The following is a 26,446-nucleotide window of genomic DNA, read 5'->3' as shown; positions in this document are numbered from 1 at the left end:
AAACTTAGCTCGCTGTTATGTCTCTAAAACATTACACCTGACTTAATTCTTAGGGACGTACACATATGCACACACGCACATGGACGGACATCACACACACAGACACACACACACACACACACGGCTCCTTTTGATGTCCTATAATGGACAACTTTACCCCATTTGAGCCTGTCTTCTGGTTTTCTAACCAGACTCCATCTTTACTCCTCTGCTGTATTTTGTATCTTGGGTCCCCCAAAGGTTCAGGTGTTGAAAGTTTAGTTCACAAGGAGCACACTTGGGGTGGCAGATCCTTTAGGAGGTGGGGCATGTTAGGTCCTTAAGCATGTATCCTTAAGGCAGTTGTAGATTCGGGCCCCATCTTCACTTTCTTTGCTTACAGGCCATGAAATAAAAGGTTCTGCTCCATCATGCAACTCTTCCTTCCTCACCACAGACCCAAAGCAATTCTGCTAGTCAGCTATGAGCTGGAACTTCAAACTGTTAGCCAGAGAAAGCCTTTCCTCTTTCTCTTTGCAAGTTACTTAGCTGGGGTATCTTGAAAACCAACACATGACCCCTCAGTTACAAGCACCCAATACTTCACTAAGCACTTTTCCCCGGTTCTCTCTTGAATATTCCAACCTCAAAAAATGTCAAGCATGCTGCATCTATACCCGGAGGTCTCATGTCTATGGTCCTCAGCTTTTTTTGCAAATAACCCCTAGCTTTTTCACCCTCAACATATTTTTGCTGAACTGACTTGAGACAATTCAACCTGATTAAACCATAAGCTTACCTATTCTATCCCTCTCCCAGCCAGTATGTCCCACCACACTGGCCCTGAAGGGGCAAGCACATGCCATCCTGGTGCCATCCTGGTGTTCAGATTACTTTTCTACTTGGCCAAACACCTGACGAGAAGCAACTTGAGGGAGCAAGGGCTATTTTTAGTTCACAGTTAAGAGACATGGTTTATCCATCATGACAGGGTAGGTGAGGTGGCTCCTCGTCGGCAGTCACCAAACAAAAAGGAATGAATGTCACTGCTCAGCTCTGTCTTCTTTTTATTCAGCCCAGGGGAGAGAGTCGCCTAAGCTTGCGGTGAGTCCTCCTACTTCAGCGAGCTCATTCTAGAACCTCCCATCACAGACACACCTCCTGTGTGAGTCCAGATTTCGTCAGCTGGTAGGTACAATTGCTCACCTCACACGGGCTCGTGTTACGGTCAAAACTCACGTTAGATTTCTTGGGGCGTTCCTGCTTCACTCTTCCATGTGACTGCCTCATCCCCTCCCCCTCTTCAGATCCCTTTGTCTCTCCTTCCTCAGTCTTTACTAATGCTGGCTACCCATGTTACTAGTAAACGAAGAGTCAGAACAATAGCCCAACAAGTTCCTGCTTTCAAATCTAAGCATGGGCATCCCTATAGCTATGTCCAACTCCTTTACCTCTGGATCAAATCACAGTCCCTCTTTGCCTGTTGTAGGGGTCTGAATGAGAATACCCCCCAAAGGCTCAGGCACTGAAGACATCCCCAGTCTGTGGGCTTTGGGCTGCATATGGCCAAGGATAAGCTATGAATGGGGCCCTACATTTTTCTTTTCTTTTCTTCTTTCTTCTTTTTTCTTCTCCTCCTTCTCCTCTTCTTCCTCCTCCTCCTCTTCTTCTTTTGGTACCTGGAGTGCTCAGTTCTTGAGCACGGATTCCATAGGTAACAGCATCATGTTGCAATATCAAACAGTAGGCATGCCTGGCCATCTCCCTGCCTTTGCTCTGTTTCTTCACAGTTCATTCTGGACACATGGAAAGTGATCCGAGGTCAGGGACTCCTCTGTTGGGAACCTTCCCACCCATGCTGAAAAGGCTCACTCTGAATGAATTCTAAACTTAAAGGTGCAACCAGCGCTTTCACAGTGACCTACAAAGCCCCGAGTGGACTACTCTCCTCATCTTCCGATCTACCACAGTTGCCACAGACTCCTGGATTTCCTTCCACAACCACAAACATAGCACAGATGTGCCCATTTCAAGTCCTCTGTCTCGGCTTCTCTTCATCTATCCTACTAAGCAGATCACTCCAGCAACACAGTACACCTTTTCACTAATCAGGGAGATACATTCTAAGATTGTATTTACAACTGTCACACACACCCATTGCCAAAACTCTCTCTCTTACACACACACACACACACACACACACACACACACACAGTCCCTATTAATTTTCTCTACTGACTCATTTGATATGGATATTATTTATATTATATATATAATTTATATGTTATTATGTATATTATTTACTTTGTCTCTTTAGCAAAGTGTTAACTCTAAAAAAAGGGATATTCTTTTATGTATGTTCAGTATAGTACCTAAAATAAATGCCAAATAAATATTTGTTGAAGATAATACTTAGAACCTTTCCTTGGGGTTTTCATGTATTTTCAACAGGTTGAAGATGACGAAATTAGAATTTCAGGTGGTTAACCATAATTTTTAGAAAACAGTATCTTAGGTACTTTTCTATTGCTATGCTAAGAGATCATAAAACCAAGGAAACTTACAAAAGAAAGCATTTAATTTGGGGTTATTATTCCAGAAGGCAGTAGATTCCCTAACCATCATGGTGGGGAGGGGAGCATGGTAGCAGGCAGGCGGGCATGACAACTGGCATACTGAGACATGGAGATTAGGCAGAGAGATCATTAACCTGGAGAGTTAGCCTGGGCTTTTGAAACCACGCCTAGTGACACACCTCCTCCAGCAAGGTCACGCCTCCTAATCTCCCCCACTTAACCACTCATCTTTCAGGATCTATTTTCTCCGTCAGTTACTAAATCCCATGTTTTCTATTCTTCCTGGTTTAGCTTACTGCAATCCTAAAATTCTTTGACCAGTCTAAATTTTATTATTTACTCCAAATTTGGTAGATGCTAAACAATGAAAAAATATCAGTTAACATGAGATTGGAAGTGGTAAGAAGCCAGGAGAGTTGTGGACAAATGTTCAAGTTCAGCAAAGGCAGATGGGGAGCAACAGTGGGGTTGGGGTGACAAACAGTCCCTTAGCTTTCTGTCTCCATAATTCCATGTTGATCATGGCTATGAGCAGATTCAGGGGTGCTACATCTAAGTCCTTCCCACCCCATCTCTCAACAGTGTGTGTTCAGGCTGTCAGACCACTGTAAGTTCCTGGGTCATTGTCAATAGTTAGTGTTTCTAGAAACAAATATTACGATCGCCTCTTCCCACTACTGACCCTAATGCCCAACTCCTTGGGACTTGGAATGAAATGAAGTCTTTGGGGCTGGTTATACTCACTAGCTTTTGAATTTACCACTTAGAGCTCTTAACCAGATGTGGGACTGGAAATAGAGTCCTGGCAGTCTGGGACATCCTACCTAGCAGGAGAACATGTCTCTGTTCCATTGCCACCAGGATGGAATTGATCCAAAGTTCTAACTCTGGGGGTCTATGTTTATAGCCTCTGGGTTTGTTCGTTTTTAGATTTATTTATTTTGTGTAGGGGGGGATGCTTGTGCATTCACGCATGCATGCATGTACATAGTGTGTGTTTAAGTCAGAGGACAACCTGTGAGAGTCAGTCCTCTCCTTCCTCCACGTGGATTGTGGGGGCTCACAGCAGGCTAGCTGGCTTGGAGGCCAGTGCCCCTCATCCCTGACCCATCTCACTGACCCCACCCTCTAGTTCTAAGTCTTCAGGATGAGCTGAGGCTCTGGCATCTTCACCATTCCCTTCCCCGGAATCATAACCCCCGAGTCTACTTTCACCTTTACCCTCAACTGACAGCCACCACATCTCTAGATGGGGAACGAACCTCCTTAGAAACTGTAAAGTGCTGAATCGGACCTCATTCAGGAAATAGTGAGAAAAATAAAACAGCGTGGAGGGTCTCCACATGGTGCACGTGGCTCAGTGGGTAGAGTTACTTGCTGCCTGATATGAAAGAAAGCCTGGCCACCTGAGTTCAATCCCTAGATGTAGACCCAGATGTAGAGGTGAAGGGAAAGGATTGACTCCACAAAGATGACCTTCGCTCTCCACACAAATGCCACGGCATATGTGTCCCTCCCAGTAACAATAACAACAAGTTTGGTTTTTTTGTGTGTGTGTTTTGTTTTGTTTTTCTTTTTTTAAAGCTAGCAGTGTGGAGAAAACAATCATAATAAAATTTAACTATTTTCACGATATTTAAGCCACCCTCACTAGGATTAAAGTGGCTTCCCACCATACAAGATCACCAAGTTTCTCTGTAAACCAGTATTTAACCATATCCTTTTCATGACTCCCTCCCACACACATCTGCCTTACCCCACAGGGGGTACATGGCAACGTCTCTAGTTTCAACATGTCCCTAGTTCCCACAAGTCAGAGATAACAAGAATACATGCCTCTGTGTCTGTATCTCTTTCCACCCTGTTAACACTTTAGCATTCTGGCTAACTCGATGGCTTCAGTCTACAAAGGGAGCAAGAGGCAGCAAGAATGAGAACCTGTGTGTGGGAGTGAGTGCAGCTGCGAAGCAGAGGCTGCAGGGAGGAAGAGCGGAAAGCTGGCAAGCGGCTGCTGGCTCCAGGCCATAGGCAGCTAATGCCAATCTCCTCAGGATTTACAAAGTCTGCGCTACAGCCTGAGAACCCCATAGACACATGGGCTGTGTCATTCCTTCTAATACCAGTGAGCCAGCCTAGTCAACTAACTCTGCTCTAAAATAGATCTCCTGAAGGAAGCACACTGAAAAGCATTTTTATCCTTCTCCCTGTTGAACAAACTAGACAAAAACACTGTTACATAAAAACCACCAGCCCTTGATCCGCCTGAAATCTCAACTATTTGAGAATAGGGCTGAGTAAACATACCCCGTGGTTTCCTCAGTTCAGCAAGCTGCAACTGAACCGCCAAAATGCCAGATCGGGGGGGAAAATAGAAAACTCACTTTTCCAACTTCTTTAGTTTTTCCGCAGGGTTTGCAACTTTGCTTTGCAGTTAGATCCTCTGATATTCCAAGTCAACATTGGCCCCAATTTAAAGATCTGGTTTGCACTAACTTACCTGATTTTCTGGCAACAGTCTGGCTCATCTGCCTATAAAAGCAGAACTCTGTCTTCCTCAATGCTACGCTCTCCTGCCTACATCCGGGGCCTCTCTTAAGTATAACACATGGTTCCCTGGAGTGTCTATTCTCACGGGACCTCCCTCTACAGCCTGCTTGTTTACCATGGAGACGGCATATGGTAATGTATATTTACTATCAGGCACAATGGTGCGGGGAAGAAAACACAAGCAACTATTTATGAGTGTCATAACAACTTGTGTGTCATGAGCATCACAAACTGGGAAGGCATGGGAACATGAAAAACTGCTTCCCGAAGCCCCACGCCAGCAGAGGAGCTACTCAGGAGGTTAAGCACAAGAGAAAATGAAGTTAGAAGTGGTTGGTGGTAAGTCAGGGAGAAGTTGGAGGGTGAAGTAGAGGGTGGATATGATCAAATACATTATATATATATACGCACATATACATATATAGACATGTATATATGTGTATATATACATAGAGAGATATGTATGTGTATATATATAGGTATATATATGGAGAGATGTGTGTATATATGTATATAGAGAGATATGTGTGTATATATGTATACACAGAGAGAGAGAGAGAGAGAGAGTATTTGATACACACACATATATGCAGTGCACACACACAGAGAGAGAGAGAGAGAGAGAGAGAGAGTATTTGATACACACACATATATGCAGTGCTCAAAGAATACATTTAAGAAATATGTTTTAAAAAGTAATTCCTTCCTGGATGGTAAGAACGTATATTAGAGAAAGACAGTAACCAGGCTCTCTGTTGCCGTGATAAACACTGATCAAAAGCAACCTGGGAAGCAAAGTGTTTATTCCCTATCACACTTTCAGGTAATAGGTCATCACTGACGGAGGTCAGGACAGGCCACTTCAGGCAGGAACTAAAGCAGAGACCAACCGACTGGCTTGCTCAGCTATCATTCTTCTACAACTCATGTCCACCTGCCCAGGGAGGTCCCTGTCCACAGGAAACTGTGGCCTTCCTTCATCACTTGGCAATTATGAAAATGCCTAACCTGATGGAAGTGATGCCTTGGTGGAGATTCCCTCTCTGCAGGTACGTCTTGGTTTGGTCAAGTTGGCCAAAGCACACAGGAACACAGAGATGTGCTGTCGAGTGCACATACAGGACAATCATACATATCGTCTAACAGTAAATACTAAAGTGAAGGTTCTCCCTCTGGCTTCTACATCCTCAGAACCACAGTTGAAACAAGCTGCTCGGGGCAACTGCAGTTGCTGATTCCAGATTCTGCTTGCGGTCATTTGATCTTCGACTAGCAAGTTTTCTAACTTTGAAAATGAAACACAGATGTCAAGTGCTGGTGTTGGAAAGTGACAGACAGTTTACCTGCCCTATGCACTATCCATACAGATGTTGCTGAGGCGGGTCAAGCACCAGCACCTTGACATCCTGCTGAGTGATGTGGTATTCCCCTCTGATGCTATGAATACGCTTTATTACCACTGGTTATGAAAGAAGCTGTTTCAGCCAATGACTTAGTAAAGTAAAGCCAGGTAGGAAACCGAAACAGAGAGAAAGTACGTCAAAGAGACGCCATGTAGCTGCCAAAGGAGAAAGGCGTCGGCTACCAGCCAGAACCTTACTGGTAGTCCACAAACTCATGGTGATTCACAGATTAATAGAAATAGGTTAATTTAAAATGTAAGAGTTAGTTAGAAATATGCCTGAGCTATTGGCCAAACAGGGCTGCAATTAATATAGTTCCTGTGTTACTATTCACGTTCAGGCTGCCCGGAAACTAGAGGTCTCTGCCTACAGCTGAGAAACTTTCATTTCCATGCAGAGAACAGGTGTGAAGTCTGTATGTTTGCCAGGTACACCAACACCTTGTTGTGTGCAGCTCTTGCTACGTTAGTTATGATGTTTGATAAGGCCTCCATTAAAAGCAGTTCAGCGGGGTACAAGATGAGCAGCTCTCTGAGTCTGTATCAATGGCGTCTGCATTTGCACCACACCACTCTGGCCTTGAAGACTCGGAACTAGTGGAGCACAGGTGGTGTGCACTCAGAGCTCCCCTTCACCGACACTCACACTGGATGTATCAGGGAGTCACTGGATGCCGGGTCTCTGTGTTACAGCCAGGGGCTTCCCACAGCAGGCCATCTGCAAGGACACCACAGAAGCGCCGCTCTGAAATGAAATGGCTCTGTGGGTCCAGCTTCTATGCACAACCCTTGTCTGTCCTCAGCACTGCCTGGTTCCTATACTACAGCTCAATCTAGAGGGCAATCCACAAAGAGTGAGAGGCGGGAAATGCACAGAATCCGTGACACAGTCACGCTCTGCCAACTACTGGAGTGGTGGAGGTATATCACACTTTGCAAATAAACCCTCCAACAGATGCACACACACACACACACACACACACCACAGTCAGTCACTCACTCTCTCTCTCACACACACACATGGATACACACACACAGAGTCAGTCTCTCTCTTATACACACACAGACTCACACAGAGTCACACAGACACACACTCAGGCGCACACACACAGACACATACACACAATTGCACACAGGTAGTCTCTCTCACACAGACACACAGATTCACACAAACACTCAGGCACACACACAGAGACACACATACTGACATACACAAATGCACACACAGTCTCTCTCTCTCTCTCTCATACACACACACAAACAGACACACAGATTCACACAGACACACACTCAGGCACACACACAGACACACATACTGACATATATACACACACACAGAGTATTTCTCTCTCACACACACACAGACACACATCCTGAGAGAGACACATACGCACACACAGAGTCTCTCTCACACACACAGACACACAAATTCACAGACACATTCAGGCACACACACACATACACACACTTGCATTGCAGAAGGAAATGGTAGACAAGTTATTTACAGCAACAAAAAAATCTGAGCGAATCTGGGTGAAAGCCGCTATGCTTTCCTTTCCTTCCCCACTTCTCTGGCGTGAGTAAGAGAGTCAAGCACTGTAGGAGCCTGATATAAGATCTGCTTTGAAAGACATTCTGCAAGGCTTCCGACATGCTTAATTTTCTTTAAACAAGGCACTAATACAATCACAGTGGCATCTAATATGATTTTTAATTCCTTGAGGGTAGGAGCCATGGCTAATCTTCAATGTCTAACTGAGTGGGGACATTAGTTTCCCTCTTGGTAGAAACAACCAATATAATATTCCTAGTCCTACCAGGTTGTATTACTGAAGGTTCCCGAAGGAAATGAGGAACAGGCCCCTCCATGGTGAATAACAGCACTGGCCAGAGCATTGTCTGTGTTCAGTCAAGACTGATTTCCAAGTTTACAGAGAGCAGAACCTGACAGCAACAGAACCAGCCACCGAAGCAGGAAATTTTGGGAACATCTCCCTCTTTCACTACGGACTGAGTTCCTGTCAGCAGGAGCATAGGCAGTGTGAAATCAAACCCAAAGCTCACGATGCCAGATGCTCAGGTTCCATTAACCTGCTCCTCAGAGCCACCGAAGACTGAACAGTGCCAGCAGGGCCCTGTGCCGGACTGGACCCGTCAAGAACAGGATTTATTATTCAAAGAGAATCTCAGGACAGACGACATTTAAGGCAAAGTACTTACAAACTCTGGAGTTCGGAAATCCTGCTGATTCTCCAGAGGACCGAAGGTGGAACAGACGATCGTGTGGTCGAAGTTTTCCAGCACTGAAAACAAAGGAGTAAATAAAGTAAGCAAAGCGTAGACTTGCCTGGATCCAGACAGAAGTAGGAGGGAGGGCACTCAGCATCCGAGGCCCACTTCCAGGTGAGACAGTCTCACTGCCCACGACTGAGAGCTGCAGCCACTCTGTCATCCATGTGGCTAGGTCTCCAAATGCTCTAGGCTGCGTCTACCACGGAAAATTACCAGCCTCTACACAGCAATTAAATGTTGAGTGCAGCTAAGAAACTCTTTATCCCGCTAACCTCTCGGGGAACTGATGAGTCAGACGAGGACGGTCATTTTCTATTTGAAAATACATTGAGAAGCAGCATCTGACAGATATTTAATGGGAGCCAAATAAAATTTTCCAGTAGGTACTTTTAACTAGTAACAAGTAAAATTAATTACAATAATATCATTTAACCCATAAAATCCATTAACATTTGAATATATAATCCATATTAAAAAAATTATCAGTGAACCAGTTTATATTTTTCTGCGACTACGCCTTGGGGATCTGGGATGAATTACAGATACATATGAGCCACAACTCAAAAGGTCAGCAGCCACAAGTGACTAGTGGTCACTGTATTAGGTGACCACAGTGTTAGGCGAGGTAAGGAGCCAAGTCCAGGAAGCAGGTCATTCCGTCATGTCTATCCCTGGGTTGTCATCAAGACCCTGTCACAAATAAAGGTGCTGGCCCAGCGTCAAGGACCTCGAGGAAGTAAACCAATCATACACACCGCACTGTGTGGTTCTAGATCAAACCAATCATATACACCGCACCGTGTGCTTCTAGATCAAACCAATCATACACACTGCACCGTGTGGTTCTAGATCAAAGAGCTCTAAAGAAGCCAGAAGTAAAAGACTCAATGAAGGAAGTGTTGGGTGCCGGAGGTTGGTCAGCAGGAGGGCACATTAAAAAAATTAGGAAATTTCAAATAATAACAAAGTTTAGGATTATACTAGGAATTACTAAAATGCCATATATCTTTGACTTTGTAAAAATAAAAGATCCTTAATTTAAAGAGGTATGAAATAATAGTTAAGAACATTGGAAGACCATCAACTGTTTAAGGAGGTTTACATAGCTTCTCTCATTGATCAACAGGCCCACATCTCTTCAGCAAGCCACTGCCGTGAAAGAAGACGAGGTTAAAGACGTAAGGACGGGGGGGGGGGGCACAGAACTATCAGCAGCACACGTCCTTCAATGGTCTGCAGAAAACAGCTAGACTGGGCTTTAATTTTATTTGAGGTAGAGTTTTATAAGTCACTACACACCCGATGTCTTGAATACACAAACAGGCTTGGTGAAATAGGTGGTTCCTAATGATGAAAAAAAAATCCTCTTTTCAGGGGTTGGTGAGATGGCTCAGAGCTTAAGAGCATTGACTGCTCTTCTAGAGGTCCTGAGTTCAATTCCCAGCAACCACATGGTGGCTCACAGCCATCTGTAATGAGATCTGGTGCCCTCTTCTGGCATGCAAGCATACATGGAAGGAATGTTGTATACATAATAAATAAATCTTTTTTTTTTTTAAATCCTCTTTTCAGTGGCCTAAGAAAATAACAGCTCAACTTGCATAGGGAGATTCACGAGAGTCCAAAGATTGTTCACAAAGCCAAGTTATCAGCAAAAGTTAAGACAATTCATCTGTTTAAAAAAATTTCCCAATATCAGAACTGCATTTTAGATTCACACCAACGACCTTTGTTTGTACACTTAACCCACATAGTAGTAGCCCCTATGGCCTGAGAAGAAAGGGCAGCAGATGAGACAGCACAAGCAGGGGCCACCTCTTCTGAAGAGCCCGTCAGAGGACCCCTTGTTTAAGAGCCAGAGAAAAATGGGAAACAGAGGTGAAGGGAGGCTTGCAGGGGTAACAACCAAAGTGGGTGCCTCTGACTAACCCAGGAGGCCTGCAATTTCCACACAGCCAGCTATGTCTGGAGCTGATTATTCCACCAGCCAAACAATAGTTGACCAAAATAATTAGATTCCTGCAGACCACCTTCATAAGTGCCTCAAGCAGTGTTCTCAATCCGTGGATCGCGACCCCCTTTGGGGGTCAGACAGCCTTTTCACAGGGGTCACGCATCAGATATCTTGCATATCAGATATTTACATTACAGTTCATAACAGCAGCCAAATCAGTTGTGAAGTAGTAATGAAAATACTGTGATGGGTGGGGTCACCAAACCCAAGGAACTGTATTACAGGGTCACAGCATTAGGAAGGTTGAGAACCACTGTCCTAAAGCGTGATTGTCTATACTCCAGGCTATGACAAGCTCTCCATGGATGGAGTACAGCTGGGAAGACCTAACCTTTCTACAACATTAGCTGTAGAGATAGTGAAGATGATACAAGTGGGGTGTTTATAATATCCTGCTTCATAAAGTTAATGAAACATACTTGTGCTTATTTTTACACAGCCACTATAAATCTGGTGGCGTGACTTCATGTGACATCTTATCTAAATTCCTGCAGGATAAGATGTGCAATTCATCTATTACGTATCAGAGGTAAAAAGGTCAGTGACATTCTCCTCGGTTCCTCTTTTCCTCCTTTGCAAAGGGAGACTTAAGAAGGTATTCATTTTGCCGAGTGAGAGAAGAAACAAGATCTAGGGCCCCAGTGTCCCACTAGGTCACAGGCAAGGATGCAGAGGGACGGATTTGTGAAAGTATAGCACTGCGTGGTTCTAGTTACCCCCACAATGAGAACAAACGTAGCCACAGTTAACGTCAACACAGAAGAGAAAGGGAATTTGAATAAGTAAAAACAAAAATGGCTTTGCCGAAATACCATGTGAGCAAGACAAAAACCACGTTTCTGCCAGGACTTAACACAGCGGAGAGGGAGATGATACAGGAGGCTACTACATAATTAATCTTCCTCTAGATAGGGGTCCAGGAAGTCTTTGGGACTCTCATTTCTGATCATCTAAGGCAAATGGGAAAAAAAATCATTTCTTGGCAAAAATAGTTTAAAAAAACTAAGATGAAAAACTGAGGATTTATTAAAAATAATGGGGGTTGATACTCAGAAAAAAAAAACAACGTACTTTTTAGAAAGTAATTTTACTTAGTAGCTTTTGGGATGTTAGGAACACTGGCTGCTCTTGCTGAGGACTCAGACTGAATTCTCAGCTCCCGTGTGGTGATTCACAACTCTCTAAGTCTAGTCTCAGAGGCTCTGATGCCCACTTCCGAACTCCAAAAGTGCCAGGCAGGCATGTGATTCATATACATACAGGCAAAACACTCACATACATAAAATAATCTAAAAATGAAAAATAGTATCAACTGTATTACTATGAGTAAAATTCAAATCACTGAATATTTAGGCCAAAAGAAGTCTATAACATATCCACTTTTGATAAATCTAATAGTAAACCAATCACCTAACAATTATTATAAATGAAAGTGAGCATATTTTAAAAACTTTATCAATGCAGTTTGGGCAATAAAGTTTGAAGGTAGACCTAATTCTAACTTATTCAGCACTGTAAAACCAAGGGCCCAATAAAACTACGTACATTCTTAGCCATATCAATGGTTTAATAACAGGACACCAGCAGCCTCTGCCAAAGTGGCAGTCATGTGGTTACTTGTGTACCAATCAGAAAAGGAATGACCTGAATTTACTACCCCAACTATGAAGTAGATACGGCCTGTACTAAAATAGCGATTAGGATTGTGATACAAAGCAGCCAATAAAAAGTCATTATCTATAATCTTATAGCTTGGACAACCTATTACCTAACAGAAAACACACTCAGGAAATCCACAGAAAAACGCGAAAGTGGCTGATAAGCGGGGTTCTTGAACAAACATGATGAGAATGAGAAGATGCTATGTCTAACACACAGCACAGGCAGGGGCAGGAGCTGGTTCTCCCTGACTTGTTTATGAAGGTGACTGCTTACCGCTGAGATGATCAAAACCATAGCGGATAAACGAGAGAGCAGGGAATGCCAGGTCTGAGCAGGGGCTGAGGCTCTAGTGCAAAGCACTTGCCTAGCATCTGCAAGGCCCCAAGTTCAACACCCAGGGCTGGAACAACAACAACAAAGAGTAAGAATGGTAGGGCTAGGTGCTGGGGAAAAATAAATTAAGAAATAAGAATGGCAAGGCCAAGTGCAAAGGGCCTGGACTACGGACCCTGGCAGAGCTCAAGTCCTAATGCCAACTGCCAAGTGCCAATTATTATCAGTATATTTATCCCAAGCTGGCCATAGCCATTTCCCTGGTGATGTCACAGGGCCATGCAAAGATAGAAGTGACAGCTCAAAAGCATGCTGGAAAAACAATGAGGATTTGGGAAGATGACAATTAAAAGCACCTGTTGACCTTCTAGGGGACCTGGGTGCAATTCCCTGCACTCACAACATCTGTGACTCCAGTTTAAGGGGACCCAGCACCCCCTTTTGGCCTCCCAGGGGAATCAAGCACAAACATGGTACATGGACACGCATGCACACCAAATACCCATACTTTAAAAATAGTAATTTTTAATTGAATACTATGTAAATATAAATTAACCTTGCATATAAAAACTCAATATGAAAAAAAATGAAACTGCAAAATTCCTGGGCATACTAATCTGTGTCTGGCATTTCCAAAAGTCTGGTCTATTTATTCCTATTTCTGTCGTTATTCCCTCAGATGATCAATAATTATTTAGGGTTGTCATCACTTCAACTCAACAACTAAAAGCTAAACAATTGGACTGTCAATCAGTCTGATTCCAAAACTATAAATCTTTCAGATATATTGATTTTGTCTTCTGGGTTGCTAAGAATAATTCAGGGATACCCTCTTAAATATGAATTGATAAGAGATTAAAGTAGTATTGAAAATATAAATCAAAAGAATATTAGCGAAAATAAAAGTACCAACATATAGCCAGATAGAAACAGCCTAACATGCCAAGTGAGGTGGCACAGTACTCAAGAGGTGGAGGCAGGATCAGGTGTGTCAACACAGCCTTGGCTACCATAGCAGATTTACAACCAGGCTGGGCTACTGATGTGGGAGTCCCCTCTGTGTGTCGTGATTACCATTAATAAATAAAGAAACTGCTTTGAACCTACAGCAAGGCAGAGCTTAGGTAGGCAGGGAAAAGTAAGGTGAATCCTGGGAAAAAGAAGGGCGGAGTCAGAGAGAAGCCATGGATCCGCCACATAAGTCAGACATGTCAAAACTTTGCCAATAAGCCATTGCCACGTGGCAATACACAGTTGAATAGAAATGGGTTAAATTAATATGTAAGAGTTAGTCAATAAGAAGCTAAAACTAATGGGCCAGGCAGTGATTTAATTAATACAGTTTCTGTGTGATTATTTTGGGTCTAAGCTAGCTGGGGGGGGGGGAGGCCGGGAACCAACAAGCAGGCTCCCTGCTACAGGCTACACATGAAATCCTTCCTCTAAAAATAAATACATAAGCTAACACATCTTGAAAACTAAAGGGGAAAACAAAATCAATCAATAAAATTGACTGACAGCAGTTACAATTTGAAACACATTCACTCATTCTTGCAGAAGCTCTACAAAATAGAGATGGCAAGCCTACAGACTCATGAGCTAGGTGAGAAGCATGTGCATATTTAATACACAATTATAAGTAATTATGTCATTATAAGTAATATGTCATAAGGAATGAAATGTTTGTGGTGCCAGGGACTGAACACAGACCTCAACCTCAAGAACAGAAAAGAAATTGCCTTCAAAAATTCTATGATCTAATCAACGTACAACTCAAAAAAATAGTAAGCCAAAGGAATGACCTGCTTCACCTTGGGAAAATGGACACGTTTGTACGCCCAGACAGAGCAGGATGTCTAGTGGCCTATCAGGATGTTCTACACCTGGAATTCTCTTCTCATACTTGATAGAAGTCTCAGGTATTTGGATCTTAGGGTATATGATACTTGATCCTAAAGCCAGCCCTCACCAGTCACTATGCTAATAAACCTGAGACATTCTTCCCAGCATGCTCTGCCTTCCAGAAGTGCTGGCCTGCCCCAACCTCACTACTATGTCACCTAACCACCCAGCCTATCCATCCCCCATCATCCCGGACAGTCACATTTGGTCTCAGTTTACCAGTATCCACTGTACTTTGGTGACAAGCGAGTGATATCATTTCTCACACTATGAGGAGGTTGCAAGGTTACAGATGGTCACATCAGGGTTTTAGAACAGGGCCACTCAGAGTCATAACTGAGAAGAACGTTAATAGGGGAACTTTAGTCGTTAGTTTTTGTCAACTTAACATGACCTAGTGTCACCGAGGAAGAAGAACTTCAATTTAGGAACTGCCTCCATCAGACTGGTCTGTGGTGGTCCCATTCCGAGCCAGACAGACCTGGTGTAATAAGAAAGCCAGGGGCAGTGAGCTGGTAAGCGGCATTCCTCCATGGCCTCCTCCAGTTCCTGCATCCACAATCCTGCCCTGAGTTCCCCCAGTGATAAACTGTTCTTTCCCAAAAGCACGAGATGAAATGATTCCTTCCCCACCCAGGTGCTTTCAGTCAGCATTTTATTACAGCAACGGAAGCAAACGAGAGCGGGAACATGAACTACGAAAATGGGGATGTCCTTTCAAGGGGTACCATGGTGTGCTTACTACGTGGGGCCCTAGACTTGAATCGGAAGGCCACCATGAAGTCTAGCCCACAGCTCAGGCGGGACTCTTAACCCAAGTCTCCGTGTTCTCATGAGTAAAATACAAGTTATACTACGTTCATCAAAAGATCACCATGGGAAGAAACCCGCTGAGGCAAACAAAACAAGTCTTACGACATACTGGCCAGTAGTCCACACTGCGTTTTACTGGATTTCAACAAATGCCCTGACCATCACTACCAGTCATCTCTTTCTCACATCCTAAACTACATGCAGGCACAGGAAGAGGAGGCGTTAGTTAAGCTAATGTTTTGGATGGCAACAAAGTCCTAAGCACTCCTGGCTACTTAAATGAAAAAAAAATCAATCAGAAAATATCTCTGCTGACTCTGGATGGATCTATCTATAACCTTACCTTGGTTCTGGCATGGACACCCAATGACTGCAAGTTCAAAATACGATAATGTGTCTACACGCTATCAGTGCTGGAATGCAAAGACCAAATTCAAACCCAAGGCTTCCGCACAGCACAGCCCTTTGTCTTTCCTTTTTGCCCTTTCCCATCTAGCTTTTCCTAACACAAATGATTCTGGAATTATCTACCTCATCTGCTTCCGAAAATAAGAAGTGAGAGAGAGGGAGGGAGGCCAGGAGGATACCATTCATAAAAATCTAAACTGTCATGCTAAGGAAGCTTTTCATTCCCAGTGGGGACTAGGAAGATACAGCTAGCTGTAACATTCTGGGATTTACAGAATTAACTATTTCCCTCCCAGCAGCCCCCCTGCCATTTTGCCTTCCTGAATGATACATAATCATGGATTCTGCTGCCCAGAAGCTGAGCTCATCCTCAACTTCTCCATTTCCCTCGATCCTCCATCAAGTCTCACCTTTTCTGCTTTTGGATTCATAGTATCTTCAGTCTGGAATGCACAATCCTCAGCCCTCACAGAAACACATGTGAATTAAAGATGCTCAGGGAATTGACAAATGACAGAGCTTACTATGAGCTCCCTGTTGCTCTAGCAGAGCTCAGCAACAGTTTTTTGTTTGTTTGTTTGTTTGTTTGTCAGTCTAACAGAAGATACAGTCATCTGAGAAGAGGGAACTCGATTGAGAGAATGCCCCACAAGACTGTCATGTTGCTTAGCCTACAGTGTCATTTCCTTGAATGATGATTGATGTGGAAGGGCCCAACCCACTGTGGGTGGTGCCACCCTTACACAGGTTCCTACCTTGAGTCCCTGCCTTGGCTTCCCACAATGAGGGACTGTATACTGTAAGCCAAGCTGCTTTCAGCCAGTGTTTGCCCACAGCAATAAGAAGGCACACTGAAGCAAGAAGTGGTACCGTGTCCACAGGGTATTTCTGTAACAGATTGACCACGGAAGGAGTTTTGAACCTTGGGCTCAAAAGGCCATTGGGTGTTCAGAGCTTCCTGAGCTGTTCTGGGAACCTGGAAGATAATGTTGAGAGCAGAGCAGACAATGGAGGCCTGGCTTGTGAGGATCCGCAGGGAACTTGAGTTCTTCAAAGACTCTGTCAGGGTTGTTCCTGGGCTAGTCTGAATTAGGAGGATGTGCACCTGGTTGGCTGGAGCCAAGAAATCAGACGTGATTAAACAGAGACCCGCATGGCTGAGGTGAAATCTTCTGGGAGTGTTTCTCAGGGTCAGCTGTGTCCAGAGGAAGCCGAGGCAGCATCTCAAGCAGGCAGCTGAATTAAGTAATGTGTAATGGACTCCCAGTTCCCCCACAGGATACTGGTTTTGAGGACACAAAGGGGTCATGGGGAGCAGCTGAGCCTTGACACTGAGAGGCCATTGTTGAAGGTGCGGCCTTGAGCAGCAGTGGAGATCTCAGGATGGAAGGGTTTGTAGAGAAAAGCTGAGGCCTGGCACCCCGTAGCAGAGTCAGAATCCCTGAAAGGAGGCCAGAAGGTCACTAGCGAAGGAGTAGCTATGGAGTGGAGCCTGCCTGAGTCTGTGAAGGGTACTGAGTGAGCTGTGGGGGGCAGGGTCCAGGAGGTGGAGCTGCCCAAGCACTTTGATTCCAGAAGATCATGAGTGAGTCCCAGATGCAAGACATTGAGTTGCAGAATCTAGTTCATAGTTGCTTTGTTCAGATTGTGGCTATACATACACTGATTCTTACCTCTTGAAATCAGATGTATGTAACCTACTTTTTGCAGGAGCCCCGAGTTAAGAGACTATATTTTTAGAGAGATTTTAGACTTTCAGAGGGACTTTGAATGTTTTAAAGAGACTGAACTTTTTTTTTTTTTTTGGTTTTTCGAGACAGGGTTTCTCTGTGGTTTTGGAGCCTGTCCTGGAACTAGCTCTTGTAGACCAGGCTGATCTCGAACTCACAGAGATCCGCCTGCCTCTGCCTCCCCAGTGCTGGGATTAAAGGCGTGCGCCACCACCACCCGGCAAGACTGGACTTTTAAAGTGTTGAATTTTTCTTTAGAAACGGCGTGACGTGCTGGTGGTGGCGCACGCCTTTAATCCCAGCAGTTGGGAGGCAGAGGCAGGTGGATCTCTGTGAGTTCGAAAGCAAAAAAAAAAAAAGGAAAAAAAAAAAGAAAGAAAGAAACGGCGTGACGCTCAAACTCACGCTATGTTTTATGCCGTAATATTATCGTGACGTCTTTGGACAAAGAGAAAGGGAAGTTTACACTTTGGTAGTCACGTGTTTGTGTGTCAAGTTGATAAGCTATCAGTTATGTTGGTTGGTTTCTGGTTTTGTTTTGTTTTGTTTTTCTAACTTGGCACAAGCTAGAGTCCTCTGGTAAGAAAACTTCAATGTAGAAAAGGCCCCATTGGCCTGACCTTGGGGGCATTTTCTTGACTCATGAATGATGTGGGGAAAGCCAAGTCCATGGTGGGTGGAGCCATCTCTGGGCAGGTGGTCCTGGGGTGCCTGGGGTGTATAAGAAAGTAACCTGAGAAAAACACGAAGAGCAAGCCAGTAAGCAGCACTCCTCTGTGACTTCCGTTTCAGTTCCTGCCTTGGGTTCCTGTGCTGGCTTCCCTCCACAATGGACTGTGTAAATTATAAGCTGAAATAAACCTGAACCTCTCCTGCTTTTGTTCACGGTGTTATCACAGCTGCCAGGAAAAGCATGATAGCTCCCAGTGCCTTCCTAATGAATGTCATTACTTACATAAGAAGAAAGTTCTATCTCCAGACACGCTGCCCTGGGCCACAATGAGACTTGCACACACAAAGATGTTGGCATGGTGTCTTTCTCTTCTAAACGCTATTAGCAAGAAGGAAAAGATTCAGACTCCTCACCCTCCCCGTTCCCTAGCGCGTCACCAAACTCACCTACCAAGAGCACAGGCATTCCAGAGCAGAACAAAACAGGAGGAAGCCTTTGTCCCTCCTGGCTCCAGTCCAGGAGAAAGTATTTCTAAAGATGACTTCCATGCACAACAGCAGCATCCCCAAGATGAGCTCCGGCGAGCACTGTCTTTGCACGCGCCGTTTGGTGCCAATGTGGGCTCCTCTTATAAACACACTTTGCCACCACAGCCTCCCCAATAACTCAGCTCTGAAACTATCTCAGAAGCCCAACATGTCTGCTTCAGAGAGCTGAAAGCACCACCACACTGCTCATCCTCACTGACCACATGACCAGTTGTTGCTTTACAGAAGCCTATGTGGGCATGCCGTGAGCTCACAATAGACACACTAGAGTCATTTGTTCTTTTGCCAACTTCCGTTTTCTAGCAGTCACATATATACATATTACTGCTGCCAGATAGTTTTCAGTGGTTCGTTCAGCAGTATTTACTGCACTTCCAACATTGCACAACCATTTTCTCTTACCAAACCAATCACCCCGGAGATTCTGTAACCATTAGGCAGTAATTCCCAATTCCCCTTTCCTCTGCCTGACACGCTCTTATTCATTTGCCTTCTATGTATGTCATGCATGGGGAATCATACAGTATCTGTCTTTTATTATTTTATGTGTACAGGTATTTTGTCTGCATGTATGTTTGTGCACCATGTGCACACAAGTGCCCCAGAGGCCAGAAGAGGGCATCATATCCCTTGGAACTAGAATTAAGACATGGTTGTAAGTCACAATGTGGGTGCTGGGAATCAAATCTGGGTCCTCGGAAAGAAAGAGCAGCCAATGCTCTAACCACTGCACCATCTCTCCAGTCCAATGTCTATCTTAGTATTTCACTTTAGTATTTTGAAGTCTCATCCATGATCGTTTCTATGATTGATTCCATTGTCTACACATACCATGTTTTGCTGAAACACTTCTCTGCTACTGAATGCTCGAGTTGCATCTATCTTTGGGCTAGTACAAGCAGAGCTTCACTGAACATGAGCAGACATCTGAGTTCCTATTTTCCATTTCTCCTTAGTATAAACTCAGGGCAGGACTGGCAAGTCAGATAGTGTGTCCCCGCTTTTACAGAAGCTACCAGTTTTGCTTGCCAAGGTTGCTGGTATGTGGCAGTCCCACCCACAATGTCTGAGTGCTCTAGTGACCCCATGCCCTTGTTCTTTTGGCTGCTGATGGCTCTTCAGAGGCAGACGTGCGGGCAGGTGTGAAGTGGTCCTGAGGTTTTAATTTGCACTTCTCTAATGACCAGTGTTGCTCTGATGGTCATTAGCGCTCACTTGCTACCAGCCAGCTGCACATATCCTTTAGAGACCTCGCCCCTGTTTTCAAATGGGTTGTCTTTTTGTGGAGCACAGGAATGATTTATGTACTCTGGATATTAAAGACTGTCAAGATACACAATTTCTGATTATTATTTCTTTAAAAAAAGTCTCACTTCTCAATAATATCCTTTTATGCACACATTTCTAATTTTGATGAAATTCAATGGTCTGTTTGTAACTCTTTTGTTGCTCAAGCTTTTTGTGGTTTTTCCAAGAAGGTGAATCCAAGGTCATGTGATCTGTCTTTGTTCCAAGAGATTTATGGTTCTAACTCTTACATTTAGGTTATTGATGGACTTTGAGTTAATTTTTATATAAAGTATGAGGTAGTACCTCAGCCTCACTCTTTTTGTGTGGAAATCCGGCCAACATAACACCACTTGTTAGAGAGCCTGATTCCTCTCTGCCCTTGTGGAAAGTCACAAAGATACGACTTAGCTTCTGGACCCCAACACTGCTGTGGTGCCACACTGCTTTGACTGTGGCTTTGCATTAAGTTTTCAAACCAGGTCATGTGAATCCCCCAACTTTCTCCTTTTTCCAAACTGTCTTGGTTCCTTTGGGGCCCTTCCAAGTCCACATGATCAACCTTTATTTCTATAAATGTTTCCCATTAAATACACACCTTTAAATTAAAGCAGTCTATTACACGGCTGAAGAGCAGTGTTATTTACTTGTGCTGATTTGGCACTGTTTTCTAAGTCATGGCTACAAGAGTTGAAACTCTATAAAAGACAAATGGTATTCATTACAGAAACACATTCTAATCCCATCTCAGAAGGCTCACTACCATTTCACATCTGAGGGGTTCAGTCCCCTGGGACTCCTAGGGTTCCCAATGCACACCACCCTGGCTTTGCTGTTGGCTACAGCTCAGGTGAAACTCGGTCCAGTCCCTGGTCTGTCTGTTCCTCGACTGCAGTGACTGGACATGTCCTGGGAAGGAAAGTGGACACCACTCAAACGGCTATTGCTCATAAATTCAAACCATATGAGCCATAACTCCCATGCCTAAATCTTCTAGAACAAAACTTTTCATCTTGAGAATTCAGAATTTATAAACCAAAGAACTCTTGCATGTGCTCATTGTACATTAAGATGATGCCCTAGCAGGCCCTGGAGCAACACCCTTAAGCACTCCATCAAATGGACTTACATCTGTTAGGTATAGCAATTAGAAAGCTGACCAGAAAATTCCTTTCAGTACTTTCTGAATTTTTACTGTAAGGAATTATGAATCTGTAAGAACAAAGAACATTTTCCCCACAGGACAGTGTAACATGAGGGCCTGCTTGTTGGGGTTTATGTCCTGCCCAGTTCCCCACAGCCGGCAAGCCCCAAAGAAAATCACACAGAGGACTCCATAAGATTATAAACTGATTGGCCATTATCTCTGGCTTCTTATTAGCTCTTATCACTTATATTAATCCATTATTCTGATCTATGTTAGCCATGTGGCTCAGTACCTTTTCAGCTAGGCAGATTACATGCTGTTTCTTCGGTGGTCTGGGCAGGACTGGGAGGAATGGGCTTCTTCCTTCCCAGAATTCTCCTGTTCTCATTGCCCCGCCTCTACTTCCTGTCTGGTTGACCCACCTATACTTCCTGACTGGCCAATCAGCGTTTATTTAAAACATGATTGACAGAATACAGACAATTCTCCTGCACCAGGACAGTAGAATGTAAACCTCATCGCAGGAGGCTGTCATAGACAGGAAGAGCAGTAATCGAGCCAATTCCTCATAACGGAGACCAGCTGGAAGAGGGGAGGGGCACTGCAGACTCTCTGACTGCCTCAGAGGCTGAGCCCCTACCACACCACCTAGCAATCACCTACAAACAACTCTAGCCCAGGGAATGAATCCTAAATTTGGATAAAAGGGGGGAAATTGGAAATGATACATACAGTATTTTTCATAGTTAAGTTAGCAAGAAAAAAAGTTACCCAAATCCGTATCAGCGGAGGACACACGTGATCTGTCAGGGTTCAGTTCTGTGAGAAATCTGATGTATCCCCAAATCTTCAATATTAGCTATACATCTTGCTTTTATAATTATGAAGGAAGCAATATTTAGGTGCTTGAATCTTCCAGAACACAGCTGCATGATAGTAAGAATGGGCTGTTTCACACAACGTAGCAAAGACACAGATTTTAATGTATTTCAGTGGCAGGGGAGGGGTAGGAAGCTCTATTATGAAACTGATTTGTCTCGCCCCAACTCCCCAAAAAACCTGGAAACATAAATTCAATAGATATTTACATACCACATGTAACAAGGCATTATTTTCAACAGTGAACGGTTGAGGCTATTCTTGTTCACCCACAGATGAAGAGACGGACAAAATGTGTCCTGCACATCCAATGGAAGTAATACCCCTCAACATAATGGGAAGGCAATCCAAATATGCTACACAAGGAGACTCTGAGGACATTATGGCTGAGTAAAATAAGCAGTCAGAAAGAGATAAATGTAGGATTCCACTTATACGGAGTGCCACAGAGGTCATCTTCACAGAGACAGAAAATGGAATGGTGGTTGTCGGGGGAGGGGAACGTGGGTAGCAAGGTTCAATGGGTGTAGCTTTCCATCTGAAAGACGCAGAGAGTACGGCATTGGATGTAGGGGCTGGACACACCACGGTGCATTCTATGCCACTGGGCTATATAATTACAAACAGAAGATGGCACAGTTTAGGTGATATATATTTTACCACAGTGAAAAAAAATTGCTTAAGGACATCTATTACCTGATGTGGGTTGGACTGCACCAGGCAGCAGGAACTGTCTACAAACAGCGCAGCTCAGCCCATGCCCTGCCCTGCCCCCACCCAAGGTGAACCCTCTCCAGACTAGAGACCAGCACCACAGTGGGTGGGAATGAGTGGAGATCCCACCTCTCTCCTCTGGCAGGGGTCACGTGCCAATAAAGTGCACAGTGTATGATTTTCAAGGGTGAAACAAAGCTTCTATGTATTATAGGGCCTCTGTGAAGCCCATCGGGTGAAGGGGATGCACCCTGAAACCAGCTACTTCTCCGCTCTCACGGGCCTCAGAGCTCTTCAGGCACCCAAGGGCCTGTTTCACATCCAAGCTCTTCCCAGCCATAATCACGTCATCCTGCGACAGCCCTAGCTGGCAGGATCAGCACTATCACTACCTCTGCACTACTAAAGAGGCCCAGAGATGTCAAGCATTGTCTAAAGTCAGAGCTAAGCTCTGTGGGATGTGAACCCACGAGCTCGGGGTTCAGATGTCTACACACCAACGCCTCTGGGTCTTCCACCTTTCTACCACCTTTCTCTGTGTATGTCATCCAAGTCCACACTGAGTCTGAGTTCTCTGAGGGCAGAGTACACCCTTGTTCAGAGCTGAACAGGAGTACAGCAGTGCCCAGGCTGTTGGGCACTCTGTAATGTCCTGTTGGTGGCTCTGCAGATGGATGCACACTCTAGAAGGGTAGTTGTTAGAGGCAGGCAGATCTAAACTCAGATCCCAGACCTACCACTTCCTAACTGACCTGGGCAGCATAAACTTCACTGTTAGCATCTAGAATGGAACAATTCTTCCCTCTCAGGCTTGAATATAGTGTGTGCAATGTTTAGCATGGTGCTTATTCATGGGAAATACCCAGCAAGTTCTCATACTGCAAATAAGAAGAAAAATGCAAATGGAATGAGTTGAGAAAGATGCTACCAGCAGTTATTACATGTCCCGTTACAGCAAAAACTAAAGAGGTGTGGGGCTGAGAATGGATTTTCGTAGCAGAAGCCACAACAGGGCTTCTATTCCAAGCCCCATACTATAGAAAATAGAGGGCATATAAAAATGTGTAAATGGCCCCAAAATGAAGAGAACACAAACAAGCGAGCTCTATCCAAATCCCTTTTTCATACTTTCACTATTGGATGCTTTTCTAAGTTTTGGATATAAGGTAACATTTTAAACACTGTAAGTCACTTAGTTAAAAAAAAATAACAGACTAAAGGAGAAAACAAAAGTTCCTTCCTAAGGGCTCCATTTTTTTTTTCAATTCAAGTTAACATTTCAGAGAAGATACAACCGAACAGCTTAGCCCATCTGCGTTCAGTCAGCCACCACGTACATGTTGCCATTGGTCAGAGCTTAGGGTGCCAGGGAAGTGCAGCCCTGGAGTGAATGCCCATCCCAGACCCCACACCTGGAGCCTCAAGGTGCCTTCTCAGACATGAGCGTGGCACTCTCCGGCCAAACTTTCACTAAAGGAAGAAGGGGACGTGGGAACAGCCTGGGAGCTAACTAAGCAGTCTGGGCAAATTGTTCCTTCTGAGGGAAACAGATCTGGAAGGTGAGAGAGGACGCGTACAAGCAGTATCTGGCTCTGTGCCGGGGGGATGCTTAAGAGCCTGTGACACCCACAACCCCTCAGCAGACTGTCCCTGCTATGCAGTGACTCCGTGTGGTCACCCCAGCAGCGTTCTGACGACAGCATTTGGAAGACAGCATTTCTCAGCCCTAAATGTATCAACTTGAGAAAACTTGAACCTCTCATTTCCTGCTATTTTTTATTTAATCACGTTTTGTAAGTTTACATTCTTTCTCGTTGAGGCAGTAGTTGGTAGCTGGTCACTGATGTGGGAGTGTCATATATCAATCTGTTGATTTCATTGGTTAAGTAATAAAGAAACTGCTTGGCCTTCATAGGTTAAAACATAGGTGGGTGGAGTAAACAGAATAGAATGCTGGGAGGAAGAGGAAGTGAGCTCAGATGCAGGGCAGCTCCTCTGAGAGACAGACGCCATGCTCTTCTCTCCAGAGCAGACACGATGCAGCCAGCCGCCAGGTCAGACATGCTGAATCTTTCCCGGTAAGACTGGTGCTACACAGATTATTCGAGATGGGTTGATCGGGATATGAGAATTAGCCAGTAAGGGCTAGAGCTAAAGGGCCAAGCAGTGTTTAAAAGAATACCGTTTGTGTGTCGTTATTTTGGGGCATAAGCTAGCCAGGCAGCCATGAGCCGGGCTGTGGGAAGAGGCCCACAGCCCCTACTACAGGTCACTCTTACTCTCCTTGCTGCTGGGGTGACGAAGGGAACAAAAGGAAGCCTGCATACCCAAGTGCTGCCACCGCATCCGGCTCCAGGCTCTTTACTTGATGACCCCGAAAGAGTCATCAAATTTTCTGCAAACCCCAGCTGAGATTTTGATCTTACAGTTGTTCTCAGCAGGCCAGATGCGGCTAAAGATGTTCAGACATTTACCCAGAACGCACCGCAATGTAGTACTGCTTGGCATTTTTAATACTGTGCAGGTGAACATAGCTACATCACCTTAGAGATCTGAGCTATTTTGGATTTCTTAAAGATGCACTTAATTTGTTACGATGGAAATAGCATACATGACTGAGGCTGCTCTTCCCTCCAGAGCAATAATTCCGCCTCTTGTAAGGTCAAACGTTTTCAGTTGCTGCTCCTTTCTGAGTTTATCTACTCTCTACTTTTGTCTTTGAAAATTTTTTTTCTCTACCTCCCTCTCTCCCTTTCTCTCTTTTCTAGTTTTGATGATTTAAACTGTGACCTCAGCCGGGCGGTGGTGGTGCAGGCCTTTAGTCCCAGCACTCGGGAGGCAGAGGCAGACGGATCTCTGTGAGTTCGAGGCCAGCCTGGTCTACAGAGCTAGTTCCAGGACAGCCAGGACTGTTACACAGGGAAACCCTGTCTCGAAAATAAATAAATAAACTGTGGCCGCACACATTTTCAGCTGGAAGTTTCACCCAGGGCCTCGTAAATGCTAGACAAACACTCACCAATCCCTACACCCCAGCTCTCTTTTTGCCTTCTTATACTGAGACAGGGTCTCACTAAATTACCCATTCTGGCTTAGAACTTGTGATCCTCCTGCCTCAGACCCCCCAGCAGCTCTTTCTATGGGCCAAGTCTACATATTCATCACACTTGCACACATAAAATAACTATCATTGTCTTAGTACACACGCTGCACTGTAGAGGAGCTCGGAAGGAGAAAAGATAAAATAGCTACCAGGACATTGATGCGTGATGGCTTTACATACATGGGCAGCTATGGCCAGCTGACGGCTGCACAGGGCTTAGGCCCCCAGCCAAGGTCTGATGGAGCTTCAGGAGAAAGCAGGGACCATTTAAGAGGTCAAGCCTGTAAGAAACCTGGGACTGGAACTTACATGGTCAAAGTGGTGGTAGCAATGAACAGAAGTCGGGAGGACTGATTGGTGAGGGAGGTTAAAGATGTTCAGGCTAAGAGCTGCCACTGCAGCCAGCTCCAGCCTCTTTACGGGATGGCCCCAAAGGG

General features: G+C 44.6%; 1 protein-coding gene across 3 annotated transcripts in view; it reads right to left on the bottom strand.

Annotated features, from left to right (window-relative positions):
* Window positions 1-26,446, bottom strand: part of Ano6 (anoctamin 6) — a 176,378-nt gene that overhangs the window by 97,295 nt on the left and 52,637 nt on the right. For all 3 annotated transcript variants that reach the window (XM_057791986.1, XM_057791987.1, XM_057791988.1), the window contains one exon: window positions 8,725-8,807. In XM_057791986.1, coding sequence (XP_057647969.1) covers window positions 8,725-8,807 — 83 coding nt within the window. The remainder of the gene's footprint in view (window positions 1-8,724; window positions 8,808-26,446) is intronic.

Source organism: Chionomys nivalis, chromosome 17 (assembly GCF_950005125.1).
Source record: "Chionomys nivalis chromosome 17, mChiNiv1.1, whole genome shotgun sequence".
Lineage (NCBI taxonomy): Eukaryota > Metazoa > Chordata > Mammalia > Rodentia > Cricetidae > Chionomys > Chionomys nivalis.
Note: the sequence above shows the minus strand (reverse complement) of the source record. Positions and strands in the feature narration are given on the sequence as shown.